The sequence below is a fragment of the Eublepharis macularius genome, chromosome 18 (genome assembly GCF_028583425.1).
Source record: "Eublepharis macularius isolate TG4126 chromosome 18, MPM_Emac_v1.0, whole genome shotgun sequence".
Taxonomy (NCBI): domain Eukaryota; kingdom Metazoa; phylum Chordata; class Lepidosauria; order Squamata; family Eublepharidae; genus Eublepharis; species Eublepharis macularius.
This window is the reverse complement of record NC_072807.1, coordinates 23597688-23622377: the sequence shown is the minus strand read 5'-3', so window position 1 is coordinate 23622377 and position 24690 is coordinate 23597688. Positions and strand designations below refer to the sequence as shown.

The 24690-nt window shown below is 46.4% G+C and overlaps 2 protein-coding genes across 3 annotated transcripts; one reads left to right on the top strand and one right to left on the bottom strand.

Annotated features, from left to right (window-relative positions):
- Window positions 1–988: 988 nt before the first annotated feature.
- On the bottom strand, window positions 989–13463 carry MRPS11 (mitochondrial ribosomal protein S11). Of its 2 annotated transcripts, XM_055002182.1 has the most exons (6): window positions 13346–13463; window positions 7772–7891; window positions 5063–5161; window positions 4157–4286; window positions 1987–2052; window positions 989–1248 (listed from the first exon to the last, which is right to left on the bottom strand). In XM_055002182.1, the coding sequence occupies exons 1-6, from the start codon at window positions 13396–13398 to the stop codon at window positions 1141–1143; spliced, it is 576 nt and encodes a 191-aa protein (XP_054858157.1). In that variant the 5' UTR covers window positions 13399–13463; the 3' UTR covers window positions 989–1140. The 2 variants fall into 2 exon arrangements, with proteins under 2 accessions (XP_054858157.1, XP_054858158.1); XM_055002183.1 differs by lacking the exon at window positions 5063–5161.
- Window positions 13464–13944: 481 nt separating this feature from the next.
- On the top strand, window positions 13945–21532 carry MRPL46 (mitochondrial ribosomal protein L46). The gene is made up of 4 exons (XM_055002726.1): window positions 13945–14177; window positions 17245–17434; window positions 18815–18988; window positions 21124–21532. Exons 1-4 carry the CDS (start codon window positions 13968–13970, stop codon window positions 21375–21377), a joined length of 828 nt encoding a protein of 275 aa, XP_054858701.1. The 5' UTR covers window positions 13945–13967; the 3' UTR covers window positions 21378–21532.
- The last annotated feature ends 3158 nt before the right edge of the window (window positions 21533–24690 follow it).

The following is a 24690-nucleotide window of genomic DNA, read 5'->3' as shown; positions in this document are numbered from 1 at the left end:
GGGGAATCTACACCCCATTAGCGTTCCTGCCAAAACAAAGTATTTTTTCCCCTCGGGCTGTTCACTTCTTGGCTTCCTTGCCAGGCAGGCTTTGACTAACCAGCCAACCTCCCAGTCTCAACAGACAACGGTGAAGGGATTGCTGCCAACAGATGATCGAGAGTAGATCACTTTCTAGATTGGTGTGACTTGATTAAAACAAGAGAAACCCGCCTTTGGACCGCCACTATATGGAAACAGACAAAGCTGTCGAAAGACCTGTTATTGGAACTCCGGATGTGATGGTTGGCTTTAAAAAGCAGTTAGAGTATTGGGAGGGGTATGTCAGGGCTATGCTGGGGAAGAGGGTATGGAACTCTCCCCATGTGGGGTTTAAAGCAAGCCCAGGAGGCCCTTTCCCAGAGCCATGGAAAGACCCCTATCAGCAGCATTAGGCACCATCCATGTCTTCTTGGTCTTACCGTTGTAAATTCAATTGAGCCTTGAAGAGCAAAACTACCCTTCCAGCACACTCCTTGTCAGATGGTGGGACATGCGATGAGGGTGTGCGGGGGACAACTGCTGTCTTCGTGCTTGTAGGCTTCCTGCCCACATCTGGCTGGCCCTTGTCCCTATTAAGACACTGGCCTGAACAAAGCTCCAGTCTAATCTAGCCAGGCTCTTTTTATGTTTATAAACAGAAGCCCTCCATGAACCAGCCCAATATCACCACTGTCCTGTCTCCTTGCCCGGTTCAGAGAGATTTACATCTGAGAGCTTCCCAGTGGATTGGTGCCCCCGTGTGTATGGCCACTGTGCCACCCTCGATGCCCTGCCAAGCAGCGAAGCCAATCGTCACTTTTGCTAATCACACTTACTGAGCCTTTCCTGATCAGGAAAAACAGCAGCGGGTTTAGGTTGGAAGACAACACCTTATTAAGTGGAGGGAAGCAACGGCGGTGCCAAAACACAACTCTTGTGTCTAGCTTGAGAGAGAGGCAGACAATGATTTAACATACAGATTTTATAGATCTTGTTCGATGACACCACTGAAAATTCTTCTGACTTCTATTAACAGCGCCCCCCAAATCAAAGCCCTCTCCTTTCTCTGGATGACTGTGCAAAGTGAATGCCGAACAAACTGTCCCATACCCCACTGCCTCACAACCTTCGTACTTTCCGTGGCCGACAGCCGTTGTGTGGGATCGGAGTGTTGTCTGTGATGGAGATCACCTCCAGGCCGCCCATGGTAAGCCCATTAATGGCTGCCTGGAAAAAAAAAGTTTTCAGATAACTTTTGTGTTTTTAGAGCATTTCCAGCTTGCAACATCAAGCATCTCAGTTATCCTCATGACGAGCCTGTAAGATAGTTCATTTCATATTTTGTTCCCATGCTGTGTGTGGGGGGAGAGAACAGCCACTTAATAAGTTCATGGGGTGCCTCTTCCCAAGTGAGTCTGCTGGCCTATTTTAAGACCAGAGGCTTCACTCTGTGTGTTCTCATGTTGGGTGGGCGAGCATTAGAGAACAAGGTCTTCTCCGCAGTGGCACCCAAGCTGAACTTCTTCACCACAAGGGCTCTTGGCATTGAATTTACAAGCTTTTAGGCAGTGGCCGGAAACATTTTTCTTTTCCCAAGGGTCTTGAACCTTTTCTTCCCCTGTTGTTTTCTTGGCAGAAAAAGCCCCAATAGCTGCTTTTATCCCTGCAGGGGGTGGTTGGTGTGTGTAAGAGACAGTTATCTGTAAGTTTTCCCCTGCAGGAGTACGAATTGAGAACAGACCCTACCAGATGGGAGATGAAGAGGGAAGAGAACATTACAATGGGTAGGGGAAGACACAGCAGAGAAGGAAAGGCCATGCACGGGGGTCTGATGTGAATATTGAAAGTGGCTCTCTGGAATGCTCATGCTCCTCGGAGCTCGAGCTTCTCTTTTTGGGTTCTGTTGTTCTGCAAACTGCATGTATGGTGTTGTGGAAACAATCAACAAGACCAGCAAGCACATACCTGTCGTCCAGGGCCCAGGCCTTTCACCACCACTCGCACGTGAGACACCCCCTTTGCACAGGCTTTCTGTGTGGTGGGGAGAGAGAAAATGGTGTCTGCCTTTCGCTAAAGAATAGAACTGTCTCCCATCACAGCTTGATGCCATCTAGTAAAGAGTTGCACCTTTAAGACTAACCAACTTTATTGTAGCATAAGCTTTTGAGAACCACAGCTCTCTTCATCAGATCTGACGAAGAGAGCTGTGGTTCTCGAAAGCTTATGCTACAATAAAGTCGGTTAGTCTTAAAGGTGCTACTGGATTCTACTATTTTGCAACTACAGACTAACATGGCTAACTCCTCTGGATTTATGCCATCTGACTTCTATCAGATATCCCCTAACTAGCAGGGTTTTAAAAAAAAACCCTACTTTCCTATTACAAAACACACACAATGTGGCTTCAGAAAAGGTGCCCCTGGTGAAGAATAATGCCTGGACTAATCAGTTTAAACAAACAAGTTAAATATAATCAATCAAACACCAGGGTGACAGGAGTAGCAGCCGGAAAAAAAAATCGGAAAGATCTCGGCTGCAAACCATAAAAGCAAACCAATTTCAAACACTCTCCTAAACAAATACATCTGTATGCTACCTTGGAAAGGCAAAGAGAGGGCACTGATTGTAACGCCAGGAGGAGGGAATCTATGACCCACAGTAGGCATCCAAAAAAGCTCTTGTGGGTCCCTACTGACACGGCATCTCAGCTCTCAGCCAGGGACTGGCAGCCGACCTCTGATCTGTATAAACTATACAGCGATTCTGAAGCCTGGATACTGAAGGACTTTAAAGGTCCAAAGCTGCACCCTGAATTAGGCCTGGAAATGGATGAAGCACCTGTGCCCTTGATGTGACACTTCGCATCCTAGTTCACTAGAACGTTAACAGCAGTCGGTCTCCATGAACATGTGGAGGAAATGGGAGGCTGCATTAGATAGATCTTGGTCTGATCCGGAACAGGTCTATGGCATTATATCTGGTGGCGGAGGGGGGGGGGGGGAGGTTTCCAGTTATGTTTTGGAGGATCCTGAGGTTTCCTTGAAGATACGTGGGGCGTTTCCTCAATAAGAAATACCAATCAGAGAGAACAAGTTTCTTTGGCGCAAGGCTGCCTGCCTCAGCCGGATCTCTTCCTGCAGCTGGCCGCTCTGCAGCTGCAGTGACAGCGCGGTGGGTTTAAACCTTATCGTGCACGGTGTGTTGCCCTCCACTGTATGTATGTATCGGGGGAAGGGAGCGTTGTGGAAGTAAGAGAGTGGTTGCTCTCTGCAGTATGAACAGGAGACAAACGGAAGGTGGTCACAGACAATTCTGTACAGTTGTAACACTGTGAAGGTGTCTTGATTCCAACCGGGCTGTTGGAAACTTTTGAGTTTGGTCTTTGGTGGGTTAAACCTGCCATCTAGTGGTCATCTCTAACCATTTCACCTCTAGCAAAGCCTCTGTTTTTATTCCTGATTTTTTTCACTCCTGAAGCTGGAGGCACTCTTCACTTTTACACTAAAAAAAAAAAAAATCTCTTGGAGTACTTAGAGTAAGAGCTGCCCTCCTTCAGAGGAGCTGCTGTCTGTTCCTGTGTGAGTCACTGTTCTAGCTCCTCTGAAAACAGGCAACTGTTCCCTCTTGCCTGGGGAGGGACAACGTTCCAACTGAATACCGTAGAATCCAGGACAAAATTACCTACCAGAGGCTGAATAGGAGGAGGAAGTGGCAGGGCCAGGGATGTGTACAGAGACACAACAGGCAGCCTCACTCAGTAAAGGAGAGGATTCTTCTACAGCTCTGTTGCTGACTGGAGAACTGCACCCAGTCCCACATCTGTGGCAAGAGCAGCTCTGCATGAGGTGTGCTGTCAGACCTTCGTTTCTTTTGTGCACTTTAAAGGATCTTAGTCACAGAAAATGTTCCTGGGTTCAGTTCTTGGTGAATTTTGTCTACTATCTGGCCTTTCCTCAGGAATTCCAAGAGGTATGTACAGATTTCCCTTCCCCTGTTTTAGCCTCACTACAACCACGAGGCAGAGAGACTGCAAGAGATTTGGTGAAACAACCTCTCCGGCGTTTGAAAAAATCCACACCCTTTTGCTCGGGATAATGCCATTTTCGGGGTGCCGCGTGAGGCAGGCCATGCTTACCGCTGCTGCTGAGATTCCGGCAGTCTGTGCCGCAACGGCAGTGCCCTTCTTGGCATTCTTGAATCCTTCTGTGCCACAGGTTACTATGGTCAAAGAGATATTCTGATGTGAGACAACCTGGATGTGAGTGCTGCGGGCACAAGAGGGGAGAGAGGGAAGGGTGAAAACCTTGTCAGAAATTTTTTGATGGTATTTATACATCATATACAAAGGCAGATTACATAGAAGAAGTCAATACAGTCAACTGGATGGTGCCATCCAATAGGCAATGTAATAGGATTTGGTTTGCGGAAACCTGGAATCTACCAGGGATCAGAAACAGTGGCAAAGCAAACCACAAGTATTAACATAACACATTAAACAATGCAAAAATTACATAGTAGGAACTTACTTGCAGCAACAGATGGTACGAACTATATATAGTGCTTTAGTCTATAGTCCATAACCCTTTACCCCAAGCTCCTTTGTAAGACTCTTTTCCATTATCCTTCTGGCTCTTAGGAGGCAGACCATACCATTTTCAGCAGGGATCCAAACAGGGAACATATGGTAGACTGACATGGCCTCTCTGTGATTACATACGGAATGTTCCCTGAACAAGAGAGAAGCCGGTTTGCAGGACGTATGCATAATGCAAAACGTCAATCCAAGCTTGAGGCAAGTTACTCCTGTAGAGTTGTTTCCAGACTGTGGAAAGTTAGTTCTGTTTAAATGCAGGGAGGCAGCCTGAAAGCGACTCACTGATATTGCAATTCCTTCAGGAACACAATCAGCCCCTTCACTGGGTGGGGGTGCAACATATCCAGAGAGAGTGAGGTACTCCCCAGCCAAGGAACAAACTCTACCACCAGCCTCAATACCCTCAGACTGCCTGGTCCCCATGGTTAGCAAAACCTCATCTCTTACTTGTTATAAGTAGCTTTGATATGAGCAATCGGGATCTCTTCGTATTTCTTCCCAGCCCACCGGAGAGTGCTCCCTTTTCCTGGCACAGGGGGGAAAAAGCTGAAACGGGAAAAAAAATTGCCAAGGAGAACATCTCCATGTCAGCCATCTAAGAGGTACACTAAAAAGTACCTCGGAAAAGAACCATGGCCAAACAAATGGCATTGAAAAGCCATTTTATCAAAACAGTAAGAAATATATACGTGCAACTTTAAACGTGCGAAGTATCTATTTACCGTCGGACTCGTGATGTTTGCCTGCTCGATGTCATTACTAAAATGTCATGGCTTCATCCTGAATTTTAATCATTGTGGCCAGATTAGTGCTGGCAGACACAGAAAAGATGTTCAAAACGAGAATGGCTCTGTGAGATGTGGCGTATGGCAAGAACCGTTAAAATACCTGCACCCCAAACCTTCAAACAGTTAAGTAAAGCTTGATCCCGGCTGCTAACATGTGTTATGGACCGATTTTTCTCTTGATGGAACTAACGGGGGATTTTTCACCTGACAGATTTGTATCTTTATGGGCTGGGTGTGTGCGCGCTCATGAGGAACCTCTAGAATCGGAGGCAAAAAACCTCTGAATCAAAGTGCCAGATGGCAACATCTGGTCAAGGCCTCAGCCTCTCTGCTCCATTCGTTGGCTCTTTGGGGTAGCTGAATGGCCACTGCATCAAACAGGATGCCGGCCTAGATGGACCCCCTGGTCTCATCCAGCAGGTCTGTTATGTTGGAAAGAGATGATCTGGAACCCTTTTTAGAACCTCAGGGTCTTGAGTGGGCCACTCTCTCTCATAGAATCATAGAGTTGGAAGGGGCCGTACAGACCATCTAGTCCAATGTGATTAAATAAATAAATAAACCCCCTGCCCAGTGCAGGATCAGCCTAAAGCATCTCTGACAAGTATTCATCCAGCCTCTTCTTGAAAACTGCCAGTGAAGGGGAGCTCACCACCTCCCTAGGCAGCTGATTCCACTTTTGAACTACTCTGACCGTGAAAAAGTTTTCCCCTAATATCCAGCCGGTACCTTTGTGCATGTAATTTAAGCCCATTGCTTCGCGTCCTACCCTTTGCTGCCAACTGGAACAGCTCCTTGCCCTCCTCCAAATGACAGCCTTTCAAATATTTAAAAAGAGCAATCATGTCCCCCCTCAACCTCCTCTTCTCCAAACTAAACATTCCCAAGGCCCTTAGCCTTTCATCGTAGGGCTCAGTCTCCAGACCCCTGATCATCCTCGTCGCTCTCCTCTGCACCCTCTCGATTTTGGCCACATCCTTTTTGAAGTGAGGCCTCCAGAACTGCATACAATACTCCAGGTGTGGCCTGACCAAGGCAGTATAGAGAGGGGCTATGACCTCCTGCGATTTTGACGCTATGGCCCCTTTGATACAACCCAAGATTGAATTAGCCTTTTTTGCCACCGCATCACACTGACTGCTCATATTTAGTTTACAGTCCACTCTTACCCCAAGATCCCTTTCACATACACTACTACTCTCCATTCTTCTGTCCTCTGCCATTTAATTGACTCTTGACTACGCTCAGCATCCTACGCCTCCTGGAATGTGCTCAATCTTCTTTAGGCAGTTTTTTTTTAATTTTGAGGGGCAGGGTCCCCTTTTCCTTTACAGCAATCTTTTTCTGCGTACCTGAAGAGTCCCCAACTGTGCAGAAACCCAGACCTGGTCCGTGGGTGGCCCAGGTTTTTCTGCTTTTTGTGACTGGCACCACCTACCCACTTTATGATTGCATATAATATATTGGTTGCTTTCAGAACTAGTAAGTGATCCGTATGACCCTTGTGTTTAATACATCGGTCACTATAATTGTAATGGTTGTAGGCCAGTAGTTTTATATATTAGTCACTGCACTTGTGTATAATTGCATACAATTATAATTATTGCATGCTGTAAGTTCTTTTGGAAACGTTTGTACTTTTTTTGACAGATAAAAAAGGAAAATGAACTTATGGTGGCCTTCGGCTGCTTGTTCACCTCCAGTTGTCAAAAGATGCTCGTTGATTATACAAACCAAACGAGTGGCTTTTGAAAGCATTTCATGAGCAATTTCAAGAGATGATAATCATCTGCAGAGAGACCGTTCCAAAACTGCTGAGATCAGTAAGGGATCTGGAATTCTGAAAACAGACCTCAAAAACTATTTCAAAGAAGTTTCAAAAGCTTGCGGTAATATGTCTGGATTGATGATGAACTGCACGTTGGTATGCTCCACCTTGGGGGTCCCCAACATGTTGCCTGTAGGCACCAAAGCACCCGCCAACACCTTTCCTGGCATCCACCACGTGTTTTTAGAAAGTGGGAGGGGCCAGGTGGAGCTTCTGCCCAGCAAGGCTTCTGATTGGTCATTGGAGATTTGACTGGCTGTGTATATATATATATTTTTAAAGAACCTTCCTTTGGCAAGCAGCTGCCACCACAGCAAAAGGATCTTCACTGTGTGACTGAAGGCAAGCCGCAGCAGCCATTTTGTGGCTGGCTCCACCTCCTGTGGCTGTCATTCTGTGGCTGTGCCCACTACTTTGTTTCAGAATTCGAAAGGCACCCGCAGGCTCAAAAAGGTTGGGGACCCCTGCTCTCCCTGGTCCTACCAGTATGCTTATCCTATGGCATCCCATAACTTCCTTGGAAGCCACGAGTCACCTCACCTGAAGTCTCTCTTGTTTTGGTCCTCTGGTGCTTCAGCTGCTTGGCTGGCGGAATTCTCTGCTAACTCCTGGAGTCGCTGGAGACTGGTCTGTACACTCCGAACTAGGGCAATGCCACAGCTGTGATGAAACAGGACGCCCGGGTGAGCTTATAATGGGGTTTCAAAAGAGAGTACTAGAAGAATTCATAACAGGGTTTTCAGGACTGCTGCACTGTAGCCCTCATTCCAATTTCTGCCATCCATCCCTGGCAGCCGAGAAGGCTTTTAACAAGCTGCTTTTGAGTTTTCGGCAAGTATGAAGTCTTGTGTGCCAGTCCTAATGAATAGATTTGCAAAAAGATGTGTGGGACATCCCCCATTCAAAGCTGCTCTTTGTTTAAACTACTGCATAGGAGCCAGGGTCTTCCCCCCACTCTTCCACCTCTAATAAGCCGTGCCTCCGGGGAACAGCTTCATTACACAGACTGCTTTTCCAATTAGAGGGTACAATGTGGTGCACATACTTGAGAGTAGTGGATTTACGGCAGGGCAGGAGGAGTGATGTCAAGTATATCATTTAATACCTATGTGTAGCTGCTGGATATGATTAGAGATGGGCACGGACCAGAAAAAAAAGAACCATGTGGTTTGTGGTTCGTCACGTTCCATGAAGCACAAACTTTCACGAACCTGCCCCAGTTCACGAACCAGTTCATTTTTGGTTTGTGAAAACATCACTTCCGGCCCAGCAATTCACCACTTCTGGGTCAGCAGAAGGTCTACAGAAAGCCCAACCCCCATTGCCTAGGAAACTGACTGATTGGCCCTAGGCTGTCTGCAGTGACGAACCAAAAAACGAACCAAACAAACTGCCCTAAAGTTCGTAGCAGCGTCAGAAATGGGCTCTGATGAACCGCTGGTTTGCAAACCACAAACCGGCCTGGTTCGTGACAAACTTTGGTTCGTATTTCAGTTCGTGCCCATCTGTAGATACGATCCAGTAGGGAGGAGCTGTGGCTCAGTGACAGAGCATCAACTTGGCATGCAGAAGGTCCCAGGTTCATCTCCCGTTAAAAAGGACTGGAAAAACCTAGTTTCAAATCCCTGCTCAGCAGCTGGGAGCCACTTAGAGACAGTAGCATCAGGGGAGAAAGCAGAGTTTTGATGTAGTAAGGGCTACGAGCTTTGATAGCTATTGATGGATCTTTCCTTCCTAAATCTGACTAATCTGCTCTTCAGTTAGTAGCCACGATAGCAAAAGCAGACCAGTATAATTTGGAATTCCAGATGCTGGGGGGGGGGGGGCGTGCAACTACAGAGGAAGATTTTAGCATCTGTGCCTTTCTTGTAACCCTTTTTGGGGCATCTGGTGGTTAGCAGGAAATGGGATGCTGAACTAGGGACAATGGAATGATCTAGCAAAGCTTTTATCTTCTGTCTCCTAGAGTTCTTGCGAAGACCAAACAGGTAACAGGAGATTATGGAGGAAAAGCAGAATTCAAATGCGCTGAGTGTATGACAGAGGAGGGGGGAGCAGCTTGTTGTAGCTTAGCAACACGTAAGCAGGCCTGGAAACTTTTGTGGGTGGCAGAAGTCAACTGCATAGCATCTCTTGTTGGTTCAGCATACTGGATAGATCCCTCACCTGTTTGGAGGGTGAGTGGGCGGGCTGGGGACAACTCCTGACCCCCTTTATCCAGTCAGTTCTCATTGCTTGGGTGCCTGAATTCCACTCATCTTAATTGTTCCTTCACAAGAAACACTTTTGTCTAGAGCTGTCGCTAGGCTAGCTTCTAAACAAAAAAGCCCAGTGTGTCAACTGTGTAACACTGGCTCGCTTTTTTAAAGGTTAACAATTCAATAAACAAATAGGCATTTAAAACACGCGTCGCCAGCATAGCGAAGTTGAATTATTAGTCAAAAAGAAAAGAAAAAGGCAACCAGCAAGTGAAAATTAGCAGTCCAAGGGTGAACAGCAAGCGAAAAATCTCAGTTCAAGGGTGACAAGGAAAACTTGTACCATCCTACACAGAGAGAGTTTACACAGACGGACGTTACCGAATTTCTTATTCAATGATACATTGTGAAGAGCACAGCAAAATTAGGAAGTTCAGCCAGAGGGCAGCAACGTTGTCCTGTTGGCCCTGGTAAATCATTAAGAATGCAATCTGAAGAACGCTTTTGTGGGAGTAAGTCCCATTGAAGAGACTGGAATAGAATTTCTGAGTAGAACTTCTTAGGATTGCTCTCCAAGAGCATCTTTATACAAACTTGGAAAGGGAAGAGTCTCAATTTGGAATGCTGCATTTCTCTGTGAACAAAGAACCTTGCGGAGATATTACCAGTAGCTATGGCAGCAGTGAAGACAAATTCCTCTTGCCAGCACAGAGTTCCTTACCCCCTCTCTTAGAAAGGCTTCTCCTCACAGTAAAATGAAATAAATACCTGACTGAATATGAAAAAGGCCCCTTACAAGGAGTTTCACTAGAAATGGCTGGAGTGGAGTCCATAGTTAAAGTGGCTGTCAGTTCATTTGAGGAGTACAGATATCTTGGGGTGGAGGAAGGGCCTCGCCGCATGAATTTTCCGGCAACTGGTCTGAAAGCCAGTGGCTTTTTTCCTGGCTGGCTGGAAACCCTGTCCTTCCACTTTCAGACTTGGGATAAGAGAGCAAAGATGGGGTCCCCCTTCAAAGGTGGGAGTGCAGGAAGGGGGTGTGACTCCGTAGCCGAGCAAGGTTGATCCCTGGCACCTCTGCTTGAAAGGGCATCAGGTGGCAGGTGTGAGGAAAGACCCTGGAACCTGAGAGCTGCCCGTGAGAAGTCGATTAACTCTGTGCAAGGTGGGCAGACCCGCAGATCCAGTATTCAAGGCTGAGGTAAATGCCAGTTCCCAGAGCGACTCACAACGCCTTTCCTGCATCTCACTACAGCCGATGCTGTATTCCCCCTGAAGTCTGAATGTGACCTTCGTATTTTTAGGTCATTGCAAACAAGCCCTTGATGGCACATAAGCGAGGCATGTTCCGAATGAGTTATCTTTAGTTACTGTATGCTAACATCTGGATTGCCAGGTTGTGGGCTGTGGATATGCGTGTCAAGTCCTCTGAAAGATCCCTACAAATGTATCATAAATATTTTATTTATTTATATATAGGGTTTATATCCCTTGGAAGTTTTTTATTTTAATTTTGAAACTGCTGGGGAGGGACTATAGCTCAGCAGGAGAGCCTCTGCTTTGCATGCAGAAGGTCGCAGGTTCAATCCGTGGCATTTTCGGTTACAAGGACCAGTGATATGAAAGATCACCTGAGATCCTGGGGAGCTGCTACCTATCTGAGTAGACAATACTGACCTTGACGGGGACAAATGATCCGACTCAGTATAAGCCAGCTTCAGTGTATTAATATTCAGTTACCACTGAAGACTTCATTGTCTAAACACATGTTTTTCTGCTCAATATATAACTATCCAACTGGAATACCCTGGGCAAGCCTGATCCCATCAGATCATGGAAGCTAAGCAGGGTCAGCCACAGTTAGTAATCGGATGGGAGACCTCCAAAGCAGCCCAGGCTTGCAGAGGCAGGCAACCACCGCCATTAGTCTCTTGCCTTGAAAACTCCAGCAGGGTTTTCAGCTATGATATGAAGGCACTTATCACTGCCACCATCTTTGTTATGTATGTCTTCTATGTTGTATATATAGTACATTGCATTTATTTTGTTAACTCTTTGTTTGCTAAAGGCTGTCTGGAACAACAGCTGAACTGAACATATACCTGAGCTCATATGCATCTACATGGTAAACATACCTACACAAACAGAGCTGCTTTGTCTGAAGGGAAATTTTGATGTCCTAATTTTTTTACTTGTGCTTCCTGAGCTTTATGTTGTACACACACCTAATGTCCCAGCTCTTTAACCTTTTTGAACACACTGCTACAGAGTCAGCCTCTTAGTCCACCAAAGGCAGTATTGTCTACTCTGACTGGCAGCTGCTCTCCAGGGTCTCAGGCAGAGGTCTTTCATATCACCTTAACACAAGAAGCTGCCTTATACTGAATCAGACCACCAGTCCTTCGAGGTCAGCCTTGTCTACTCTGACCAGCAGCTGCTCTCCAGGTTCTCAGGCGGAGGTCTTTCATATCACTTTAACACATGAACCTTCCTTATACTGAATCAGACCACCAGTCCTTCGAGGTCAGCCTTGTCTGCTCTGACTGGCAGCTGCTCTCCAGGGTCTCAGGCAGAGGTCTTTCATATCACCTTAACACATGAACCTTCCTTATACTGAATCAGACCATCCGTCCATCTGGGTCAGTATTGTCTACTCTGACTGGCAGCTGTTCTCCAGGGTCTCAGGCAGAGGTCCTTCATATCACCTTAACACATGAACCTTCCTTATACTGAATCAGACCATCTGTCCATCTGGGTCAGTATTGTCTACTCTGACTGGCAGCTGTTCTCCAGGGTCTCAGGAAGAGGTCTTTCGTATCACCTTAACACATGAACCTTCCTTATACTGAATCAGACCATCTGTCCATCTGGGTCAGTATTGTCTACTCTGACTGGCAGCTGTTCTCCAGGGTCTCAGGCAGAGGTCTTTCGTATCACCTTAACACATGAACCTTCCTTATACTGAATCAGACCATCTGTCCATCTGGGTCAGTATTGTCTACTCTGACTGGCAGCTGTTCTCCAGGTTCTCAGGCAGAGGTCTTTCATATCACTTTAACACATGAACCTTCCTTATACTGAATCAGACCATCCGTCCTTCGAGGTCAGCCTTGTCTGCTCTGACTGGCAGCTGCTCTCCAGGGTCTTTCATATCACCTACTGTCCTTCGGTAGAAATGTCAGGGATTGAATCTAAACCCCCATGTCTCAAACAGTTGCTCTGCTACTGGTCCATGGCCTCTTTTTGAAGCATTCTTTCCCTGGGAGGAAGCTGTCTGGATTGCAGCAGACAACATGTCTTTAATAACCCACCTGAGGGGGATGCCAGGTAGAGATTCTACCTGTGTGCCAATTGTGCTACCTTTATAACAAAGTATACAGCTTGTGTTGAAAGAGAAATGAATGGATAGCACAGGTGGCACTCCTTGAATAATAGTAACTAGGACAAAGCCCAGGAAGTCAAAGGGTTGGGAAAAGCTGAGATCAAGTCTCCCCGTTGCCAACCTCCTGGTGAGGTCTGATGGTCTCCTGAAATTACAACTGATCTTGCAGAGATGGGTTCCCTTGGTGGAAATGGGAGCTTTGGCGGCTGGACTTCATATCATTACAGTGTAATGATTATACCCGATTGAGGTCCCTCCACAGGTTCTATCCCACATCTGTAGGAATGTCCCGACCCGAAGTTGGCAACCCTACTAGGAAATGACCTTGGGCCAGTAAGTCTTTCTCAACCTGACCTACCTCGCAGGCTTGTTGTGCAGATAAGTGAGAGCTACATGCACATCGACTTGGACTCTTTGAGTAGATAGAAACTCAAAAAAATTCCGTGGAAAAAGTAATTCTAACGGCCTTAACCGAAGTCCCCCTCCCTATTTCCCTTCCACTCCCCACCCCTAATCCAGCCTCCGATCTCTTACCCGGAATCGCCCCCTAAAAGCCCCCGTCGAGCAACCGCCAAGGCAGCAATCATGATCCTTCTACGCCACCGTCCTGCCACTACCCGAGAACCGTTCTGGCCACCGAGATGGGAGGGTAGACGGCCATAGAGAAAACTTCCGGTACAAAATGGAGGCAAGCCTCTTGGCTTGGAGGGCTCTGATGGGGCCGCTCTATCGCTTTCATCTATGATTAAAGTCTTCCTTGGTCTTGAGAGTTAAGTATGTGTGTAAGGATGGGAACAAACACAGTTCAGTTTTAGACCAGGGGAAGCAGGTAAGGATTACCCCCCCCTCCATTCTCTATAAGAATTAAGGCTCTTCTCGCAGAGGCTTGTGGATGAAAGAATAAAATGCGCCCCATAGAGGAACGTCACATTTTAAACCCTCTCCAAGATGGCGGCGCCCATATGTCAAAAAGATTCGTACCGGCCGCGGTGCATTGTAGGAAAGGGGTTGCCCCTCCCATGGAGTTAAGGTGATCGCAGTGCACCGTGGGAAGATGGTCTCCCCCGTCTTCCAAGGAGAACCGTACAGGGCCGCGATGCATTATGGGAAGGGGATGTGTGCGCGCGCGCACCAGCCCGCCGTGAATGGTGGGAAGATGGCGGCGCCCATCTGCAGGGCGCTCTTCATGGCAGTGCCGAGATGGAGCCGCGGAGCTTGCGGCGGTTGCTGTTGCCGGGGTCTCTCGAGTTCGGCGCTTGCCGGGTCTAAGTGGAGGCTCCTGGGGGCGCTTTGCTTGCAGAGGCCGCCCAGGGTGACTCAGGCGATGACCCCGCTGGAGAAGGAGGTGGCTGAGATTGTGGAGCAGGTAGACGGAGGGAGTTGCGCATGCGCAGGAGCTGGGGAAAAGTGTCGAATTTGTGTTCGCTTGTGTTCGGAAACTCATTCTGTTCACTCCTTTTTAATTGCAAGTGGACACTCAATATATTTTAAATAAGCTATCTGGTATTGTATAATAAATGCAACCGGATCTGTTAAAAAGAAACAGCAGGATTTATACCCACAGTGGCACCTAAGAGACCAACAAGATTTTCTGATGTCAGAAATCACAACATTAAAAAACCAGTGGCGGGACATTTTAACCCTCCAAGCCATTCAGTTGCTGACCTAAAAACAGTTACCCAGCAGAGGAATTTCCAAGGGAGATTAGAAAGACTGCCGAATTGCATCTGATAATGAAGTTCATCCACTGGAATTGAATCAAAATCTAGACTTCCTGTCCCCATTACCAATGCTGATTTCTCCACATCCACTATCTCTCTGCATACCCCACCCTATCCAATCATGCCTACTATTGTCAATCATCAGGTATTGTTATTCGGCATCTGAATCAACTCCCCTCTCCAAGATATAACGACAACATTCTAGTTGTATATGAAGAAGTGAGCTATGATTCACAAAAGCTCATACCCTACCACAAATTTTGTTAGTCTTATAGCTGCTACTGGACTCTTGTTCTTTTCTACTGCTACAAACAGACTAACACAGCTACCCAACTTGATCTATCCTCAGAGTATAAGCTTTGCAAGTCAAAGCTCCTTTCACATACTCTTAAATCCAAGGACTTTGACTTCTGTTGCTTCTTGGATCTGATTGCTTGGAGAGGGCTAAAGTTCACAAGAGTTCCCATCCAATAGCTGTTTTTAAAATAATCAAGGCAAGTAATAACTGGCAACTAAAGCTTATTGGCGAAATTAACTCAATAAACTGATGCACTCTAAACAAATTTAGTGAAAGTGCATGCCTAACAAAGCAGGCCACCCTCATTTATAGAATTAGAAAAGAAATTGTTTACAAGAACAAAATAGTTTACAAGAAAACAAGCAAACTTGAAGGAACTAGTAATCTCAAAAGCTGGCAGGTCATATAAACTACAAAGGAATGATAATTAACACTTTTCTTTGGTACCTTTTATTATCTTTTTGAAAAGCAGAGGGGTAGAATTGTAGGCTGATAAGGGGGTGCTGAGAAAACAAAGCTGTAATATCCAAGGTTTTTTGTAGTTATGTCTGTAACTAACTCAAAACACCTCCTTGTCCCACAGTTTTTGTCTAGATTGCAAATTCTAACAGAGCAAGAGCATGAAAGTAGTTAAAAGGGTACAGGGAACACAACAGGCAGGACTCTCAGCATGACTTTGCCAAGCAATTTGACTTACAGGGGATCAAAAATTGTATCTGGTCCCTTATAAGAACATCCACTAACACTGGAGAAGACCAGATATTTGGTATCTGAAGAAGGGAGTTCTGAATCTCAAAAGCTTATACCCTGAGAAATCTTGTTAGTCTCTTATGTGCCACTGGACTCCAGTCCTGTTCTACTGCAGACCCTCCACTTGAAACTAAATTAGAAAGAAAGAAAGCACATTGGCTAACACACGTTAGCCTGTACAATAGGAGCGAACAGTTCAAATGAAGGGGCAGAAAGAATCCTTTCTAATGTGCCGAAGTTTTGAATAGAGTGGGAAAACTTTCAATTAATTATGGCGCTTTCACCCCCCCCCACCTCTGTGATTAAATTCCCTCCCTGCATTGATAAAACGGAAAAATAATTTAAGCACAGGAAAATTTTCCACTTTGCATCTGTGGCCTAGCCTGACTTGGGAAATGGTGAAAGATCTCGTTTCAAAGGTGCAAATAAATAAATAAAAATACAGCTCTTCCAGTTGGAAACACCTGACTCCACATCTGCTGAGAAACGTCTGTCATATTTGATAGTTAATGCAGTATAAATACAGGCAAAGTCCTGGCCGGCTAGCAAACCATCCAGATGAGAACAGCTTTACAGAGGTGTTTGCTTAATAGTAATTAATTTAACAGTAGATCAAAAATGCATGACTGTTTCTACAGGAAAAAAATGGAATCCGCTCTGGTCCCCAGTTTTAATGCATTCTATATACAAGGATAAATTTGGGTTAAGGATTATATGCAGTTTAATTATCCCCCCTTTGGAATAGTAAACAATTCATATAAAAGTTTGGAGGGAGAGAATCAAGTTCAGAAGCGCAAGGATAACCAGCGTTGTATAATGGTTAGAGTGTCAGAATGTTGGACTAGGATCTGAGAGACCCAGGTTCGAATTGCCACTCTGCTGTGGAAGCTTGCTGGGTGACCTTGGGCCAATCACACACACACAGCCTAATCAACCTCACAGGATTGTGGTTGTGGGGATACAATGGAGGAAGTATGTTGTAAGATGCTTTGGGTCTCCATGTGGGGAAAAAGGGCATAAAAGAAGCATTAAAAAAGGCAAGCACTGAGTTGTTACTGACCCATGGGGGGACGTCGCATCACAACGTTTTCTTGGCAGACTTTTTTTTATGGGGTGGTTTGCCATTGCCTTCCCCAGTTGTCTACACTTTACCCCCAGGAAACTGGGTACTCATTTTACCGACCTCGGAAGGATGGAAGGCTGAGTCAACCTTGAGCCAGCTACTTGAACCCGGCTTCCGCCAGGATCGAACTCAGGTCATGAGCAGAGCCTGGGCTGCTGTACTGCAGCTTACCACTCTGCGCTAAGGGGCTCTTAAAGAAGCATTAGAGAGGGAGAATTAAACTATGAAGGCTTGTGCATCCTAAGTTTTTTTTTGTGTTGGGGGGGGGCGTGTTAAATCCATTTCTTGTTGAGAGAAGTACCTCAAACCTCAGCATTCCAAATACGTTAACTGAATTGTAAAAATGAAAATGGGCACAACTGCCATTGAATTGACCATCTCCTCCCAAAAAGAAGTTCCCAGAATTTAACCCACTTTGCATAAAACACTATATTTCGCCCTGGTCACAGATTCACCATCATAGATTTCCTGATGCCAAATCAGAACTAGCCAAATTCTGCTTCTCTGCCTCCATGTGACAACTTTTTGGTTTCATCTCCAGATGGATATGGAGAAAAGCATGTACTCAGACTATGAGATCCGCTGCCTGGCGGAAGAGGAGCGCCTGCAGCGAAGAAAAGATAAGCTTGAGGATGATGATGACAGCAGGAAAGAGATTGTGCTGGCCCAAGATTTGGAAGATGCATGGGAGCAGAAGCTGCGCAAGTTCAGCCCTGCCCCGCGGCTCACAGGTGTGGGTTTTCCCTTGATGTTACCCTGGTGGGGTGTTGCCAGGCATGTTTCGCTGTAAGTTGGACATTGATTCGTTCTAGGACAGTGGAAGTGGAACACAACGTCTCTGGAGAGAACCACTTGTCATTGGATCTCTTCTGGGTTTTGTTCGAGGGAAACTGTTGTAACGTTTCCCCTGTATCTGTAAGGAAATGATCCTGTGGAAAGCAAAGGACTGCTTTGCTGAAAGAGCACACATCGTGTAGGCCAGTTGTCTGTTTCATGAGGGTTAGAGTGTCAGACTAGGATCTGGGTGACCCAGGTTCAAATCCCCACTCTGCCCTGAGCTTGCCGGACACACACACTGAGCCTCACCTATCTCGCAGAGTTGTTGTGAAGATAAAATGGGGAAGAGCGAACAATGTAGGCTGTTTTGGGTCCCCATTGGGAAGAAAGGAGGCATAGAAATGATGTAAATCAATTACAAATATAGCATAAAGCTGAGGGTCATCTTGTCGTGCAGCATCCACAGGTACAATGTTTCTAAACAAGGAGGCTCCACTCACAATATACCTATCAGATACCATTTTCACCAATTCTTTTTTTTTACAGTTGTGCAAGCTAGTGACCATCGCTAGAAAAAGAGAGGGCATAGTGAGGTGAAAATAAAGGTTCTGTCTTTTTCTCTTAACATTTCAACCAACAGTATTGTGATGTGTGAATAGGGAAGTTCTCTCTGCGTTACAGTGCTCAGTGACACAAACCAATTTTGCAACTTTATTAATCCTCAAAGATTAATGTTAGTTAATCCAGGTCCTGTTAGTGACTTGGATTCTTTAAAATAAAACCTGCCCTCTTCCCTGCCTATGCGCTTGCATGTAACTTCTGCTCGCCACAGGCGAGTGGCCATTTTCAGCCCTGATTGAGCCTCACAGCTGCATGCTTAAGAGGAGAGCCGTTCAGCTGATGTTTGATAGCTTTGAATGGCACGGCATCTGGTTGGGTCCAGGTGCTCGGCTTAACTCAAAGAAAGGGTTTTTTCAAGGTGGGAGCTGCTGAAAGGCACTTGAGATCTTCACGGTGCCTTGGTATTGTTTTGGTCTGAGCCCCACATAACTAAAATCCTATTTTAATAAGCTGCTGTGTTGATCAAATTAGAAAGCAAAAAGTGAGTCCTCAGTTTTGCCACTCTCCTCAGGGCCCCAAAAGGGAATGGTTCTGTCCAAGTGGCAAGGGCCATCTAACTTTCTAGCATGTTTCCAAAGCAACCTATACCCAGTGTATCAGATCAGATTTCAAAGGCTACACTGGGTACAGGTTGCCCTGCCCCAAAGGGATGTGGCTCTGTTCCCTCTCCCTGGCTTGGAACATCTGTGACTCCGAACTCTTTTCCTTTGCAGATGCTGACAAGGATGGCGATCGGACCTCTTTGAACAGGAAGCTGGACCAGAACTTGCTGCTGTTGGTTAAGCAAAAGGTTGGCAACCAGGAAGTCTGGCTGTTACCCCAAGCGGAGTGGCAGGATGGGGAGACCTTGCGGGCTACAGCAGAACGGGCCTTGGTGGCACTGTCAGGTTAGTGCTTTGTTGCCTGTGTGTATGCTAGCTCATAACAGTCCCTTTCTCCGCCTTCATTCACAAATGAAGCTGCCTTATGCTGAGTCAGATGACTGGTCTGTCAAGGTCAGTCTTGTCCACTCTGGCAGTGGCCTCTCCAGGGTCCCAGGTAGAAGCCTTTCACATCACCTACTAATATGGCTGAAAGCAAACACATGAACCCAGACAAGATGGAAGTGATGCTAGTGGGGAAGGTGGAAATCTCGAAGGATGTTGCGATTCCCACTTTTGATGGGGCTCAGCTTACCGTTGCTGTCTTGGTTACGGGGGTCCTCCCGGATCAAGCATTCCTGCTTGAGCTGCAAGTTAATGCAACTGTGAAAAAACATTCTTTTCTAACTCAGTTTAGCCAGTGAGATGGTTCCCCACCTTGACACGGCCGATCTGGCCACCTGGAAACACACCACGGCCACATTGAGACTAGACTACTGCAGTGTGCTCAGCTCGGAAACTCGAGTTGCTGCAGACTGCCACGGTTTGGTTATTATCAGGAGCTAGGCAGAGCACGCATACTACCGTCTTGCAGTCATTCCATTGGCTATCCAACAGTTACCGGGCTCAATTCAAGGTTTTGGCTATCGCAGATAAAGCCTTTCATTTGTGGCGTAGTGGATAGAGCGATGGACTAGGGCCTGGGTGAACTAGGTTCCCCCTTTCTGCCATGGAAGCTCACTGGGTGGCCTTGGGCTGGCCACATGCTCTCAGCCTAACCTACCTCACAGGGTTGTTGTGAGGAAGCAACGGAGGAGAATGATGTAACCTGCTCTGGGTCCCCACTGGGGAGAAAAAAGCCCCAACCCTTTGGGGCCTGTGGGCACCGCTGGAATGCTGACACAGCGTGTTGGGTGCACAAAATGGCTGCTACAGGAAGTGAAACTTCGCCATACATGGGCAGCCACAGCTTACCTTCAGTCGCACATTGAAGATCCTTGTGCTGTGGTGGCAGCTGCTGCTGAGACATTATAAAAATCTCAAATCTCCAACGGCCAGTCAGAATCCTTGTTGGGCAAAAGCCCCACCTGGCCCTTACCACTTTCTAAAAACTCTTGACAGGCACCAGGAAAGGTGTTGGCAGGCACCATGGTGCCCAAGGGCGCCATGTTGGGGTCCCGTAAGTCAATGCAGTCTATAGGATGGGACATCCAATGTACAGTGCAGTAAGATTAGGAGTATAGAACTTAAAATCAAGCAAAAATCTGGAACAAAGCTGAATCAAACTGTAAGTATTAACATGGCATATTAAACAGTGCAGAAGTTACACAATACCAACTGCAGGATTTGAGTCCAGTGGCACCTTAGAGACCAAGAAATTTTCAGAGTATAAGCTTTTAAGAGTTAAAGCTCCCTCCTTCTGATAATACATACGGCAACAGCTTGTACATACTGCACACAATAGTATAGTCTTCCCCTTTCTTAAAGCATTCTTTCTGACCCACTTCTTCATAATACAGCCCTATGACCTGTGTAAAAATGCGCTCCTGAATAATTCAGTGTTGCATAGTTTGTGAAATGTTGGGAAGAGCAGGCTTCCTAACTTCAACAGACAGACTTTACATAACATATATGTGCATATGCAGACATGTTTGCAAAAAAACCCCAACCTGATGAGGCCTCTATCCGATAGCTGCTTTCTTGATTTTATGCTGGATAATAATTTGGGATTATGAGCGGTGGTTTCCCATGTAGGCACTATTCATCCGTGATGCTCATGGCTATACATTTATCAGGCCAGGGGGCAGGACAGGTACTCCCAGGGGGTGGCGCCAGCAAGCACAGTGTGCACACACCCCCCCCCAGCTAACATTATCCAAACTGTCCCAAATTGCTATCGACTAGTTTATTTTGATGGGGAAACCGAAAGGCCCAGTCTGAGTTCCAGGCTGGCTGAAAGACATGGGCCAGGAAATGCTTCAGCACCGTGCTTCATGGATGTTCCAGACCCACAAACCCCTGTGAATGGCAGCGGCCAGGGTGGGTGGGTGATAGGATGCAAAGTTTTTGATCACCTAGATTTTTAAATCTTTCTGTATGACCTGCTCTTACTTGGACATTTCCTTCTTTTCCCACCCTTGCTGGATTCCTGGAACTCCAAGGAAGCCACTGGGACGCCAAGTTCCTGGGGAACGCACCATGTGGTTTTTACAAATACAAATTTCCCCGAGCGGTCCAGTCGGACACCGGCGTGGGGGCCAAGGTGTTTTTCTTCAAAGCCCTCCTGCTTCAGGACAGCAAGCCGCCCTTGCCCAAGGGGAAACCGGACTATGTGTGGGTCAGCAAAGGGGAGCTGGCGGACTACCTGAAACCCGAATACCACTCCCAGGTTTCTCAGTTTCTCGTGGATCTGTGAGCTGCGGAGCAAAGCCCCGATCTGAAGCGGACAGTGCAGAGAGCAGCGGTGTTTGGGAGAAGATGCCGCCAAGCGTTGCCTCATCGTGCCATTGTCCCAGACCAAGGATCACGTCAACTTTTGAGCCGCGCTCAATAAAAGAGTCCAAGAAGTGACATCTTGGTTGCTTGTGTGTGTATGTGTTACACTCAGCAAGGGCTGGCTCTACCTGCCTTCTTCTCGTAGAAAGACGAGCTTTTAACTTGAAAAATCAATAAATACGACAGGCAGCTTGGTTGCCTTGAGCAAAGGAATTTCATCAGCTCTTGATGAAATGAGAGAATCTTCTCAAAGCAGAGTAGCAGCGTCCTATGTAGAAAACAGGCTGAGGCGTGGCAGCGATAGCCCTTCTCCCTGATTGCCCTTTCCCCTCAGTCCATACAAGTGAACCATATTGGCAAGATGACACCAGCTCCATTGCACTGCTGGGGTTATAGTGTGTGTCTGAAAGTATGTTCATTGTTATGATTCAAGATCAGAAACCAGAGTCAGAATCATCAACAGACATACATTAAATACTTATAAAGGGGTTATAGTGTGCATTGCTGATCACTGCCAGCCCTACCTGCTAGTTTTTGCCGCTTCTCGTTTGCTGGGGTGGGTGGGAAGGGTTGGCCTTACCTAGCTGGAGACAGATGAATTTCCTCAGGGAGTGTGTATTGCACTAGCATTTTTGCCTCTGTTCAGTCTCTCCATGTCTAAACCCAGGGCTTTTTTTCAGCTGGAACGTGGTGGAACGGAGTTCCGGAACCTCTTGAAAATGGTCACAGGGCTGGTGGCCCCGCCCCCTGATCTCCAGACAGAGGCGAGTTTAGATTGCCCACATGGAGGCTGGAGATCAGGGGGCGGGGCCACCAGCCCTTTGACCATTTTCTCCAAGGGCAGCCCACTGAGTTCCACCACTTTTCCCAGAAAAAAGCCCTGTCTAAATCCCACACTGAACCTCAAAGCTCTCTCTCTGGTGGCAGCTGATTTGGGGTCTTGCACCGTAGAGCTACCCTCCCCGTGATATTTTTGGTTGATGTTTTGGCCACAACGCAGCAGAAAGCTTTCTGGGGCATCAGAAAGGGGGCCGTGATGCTAATGTCCTTTCCCTTTGCTCCATCTTTGTAGGGAAATGAAGGCTTCAGTTGGGAAAACTTCTCCCCCCTTTTCTCTGTTTCCATAGCGGTCTCCTTGAGGAGGAAACGGGCTTCCTCCTCACCTTCTCTGACAACGTTTGAAAAGATTCGGAGCTGGGGAGCAGATTAATTTTTGCCTCGTGCCGCAATATAGTGTTTACTTTCTAAAACAGATTTTCCAACGTTTCACAGATGAAAACAGGGACACACTGCCAATGTCCTGATTTTCTCCCCGAAGATCTCTCCTCGAGCCCGGCACCTGCCATCTTTCATATGCTGCTGAAGACTGAACTCTGCCTTCTGCATCTTGTATTCATAAATTCCGTCAAGAGTTAATCTTTCACTGATTTTTCAGAGCTAGAAGAGTGTGCGCGCTGTTGTTGACGATGCGCTACAAAAAGCCTCCCCGTAATTGTCCTACAATCTGTTGCTCGAAATCCCCATCGGCAGCTGCGGTGTGCGTGAAATGGCAAACTGTGCGCCACATGGGGTCTTCGTCTTCATGCGCATACATTTAAATGCATGCATGTTAGTGATGCATCTATTCCCCCTGCCACCCCCCCACCCCCCCATCGCTCTGAGGTTTAACATTTTAAAAATTTGAGGAGGGTACTGAACTTTCCAGTATGACTACTCATAGTAATGAGTGTTCTAAATGTTCTCGAGTCCCGGTTTTTGCCAGATCGGCATGCCAACAATACACCACCGCCTGGGATGGGTAGCAGAAAAAGTGGGAATTGGTAAAGGGCTTAGGAAGGAGCAAAGGGTGGCACCTTTTCATTCAGATAGAACCTTAGAATGGCGCGTGTCGAGTTTTCACAGGCTCTGAGCCTGAAGTCATGGCATCTTTAATCTTCTAATTTGGGCTACGTGTTTGTAGTGTTAAAAAAAACCCCAAATCCTGTACCTTTTTTATGCAAAATCTCCATACCTTGTATAAACTTTACAATGTGGCATAATTTCTCTTAACTTGCAGTACTTTTTCCTGTATATTTTAATGCAGTCATAATTGATTGTGTCCTGCCAAGCAAGGGTACTGAGTTTTTGGGAGCTGTTAATGGTGGAGCAGCTGATGGAGTGAGCCATGGTCCGTTGCTGGGCCCCATTCAGACTTATAGGTAGGAGCATATACATACACGCACATGTACACATCAAGAGGAGAGGAGACACCCCACATGGGCTTTCGGGCTAGGTATTCAGTCTGCTGTGGAGGTTCTGGATCCCTGTAGCCCTGGAACTTCTTTATGCCCATTTCTGAGGTGACTGAGAGCCAAGCTACAAGTGACACCTAACACAGGTTGGACACTTGTCAGCTTCCCTCAAGTTCTGATGGGAAATGTAGGCATCCTGGTCTTGCAGCTTGGTTCTCCGACTGCTGTCCAACGGACTTTTCAACCGTCACTTGTCCAACATTCCTCCAAGCTGCCTACATTTCCCGCCAAAACTTGAGGGAAGCTGACAAGTGTCCAACCTGTGTCAGGCATCACTTGTAGTTTGGCTCTAAGAGAACAAGATGTTTCCTCAGGCTGTCCCTGACATGCAGGAGCTAGGCACCATAGAAGTGACAGTTGGGTCTTCATGACATGGAAACCAGTGGTCTAGGTCCAATACAGAATGTTCTTCAGGGAAAGTATTCTGATCTTGAGACACCTCTAGGTATGGTGGAAGGTTGAGCGGCTGCTTCCCCTCTCATACAACACGTTTTTGTGCAGACTTGCAGTTTATACATAGCGGGAAAATCTTGCCCCCTATCTTAACAAAGGTAGCAATTAGTTAACAATAATCGTGAAATCCTAATGAAATAAAGACTTAGAAAAATTACAAAATTATTTTTGCTGTTATTTCATAATTCAAATTGCCATTCAATACATATCAGTACGTATTGAATGGCAATATGTATTGAATGGCAATTTGAATTATGAAATAACAGCAAGAATAATTTTGTAATTTTTCTAAGTCTTTATTTCATTATGATTTCACAATTATTGTAACTAATTGTTACCTTTTCTCGTGATTCTCCGAATTTTGTTACCCTATCTTAACAAAAGCAAAACAAACGGATCACCCAGGACTATTCCGCACACGTTGGATAATGCACTTTATCAATCGTTTGAGGTGGATTTTTTGTTTCGCACACGAAAAATCCGTTCCAA

Bases quoted from the DNA above. Each gene is read 5' to 3' on its own strand.
- MRPS11 (XM_055002182.1), bottom strand. From the start codon at position 13,398: ATGATTGCTGCCTTGGCGGTTGCTCGACGGGGGCTTTTAGGGGGCGAT. The intron at 4,287-5,062 runs GTAAGAGATGAG...TTGTGCCCGCAG, and splicing joins ATCAAAGCTACTTATAACAA to CACTCACATCCAGGTTGTCT. The intron at 1,249-1,986 runs GTATGTGCTTGC...TTTTTTTTCCAG, and splicing joins GCCTGGGCCCTGGACGACAG to GCAGCCATTAATGGGCTTAC.
- MRPL46 (XM_055002726.1), top strand. From the start codon at position 13,968: ATGGCGGCGCCCATCTGCAGGGCGCTCTTCATGGCAGTGCCGAGATGG. The intron at 17,435-18,814 runs GTGTGGGTTTTC...TTTCCTTTGCAG, and splicing joins CCCTGCCCCGCGGCTCACAG to ATGCTGACAAGGATGGCGAT. The intron at 18,989-21,123 runs GTTAGTGCTTTG...TGGAACTCCAAG, and splicing joins GGCCTTGGTGGCACTGTCAG to GAAGCCACTGGGACGCCAAG.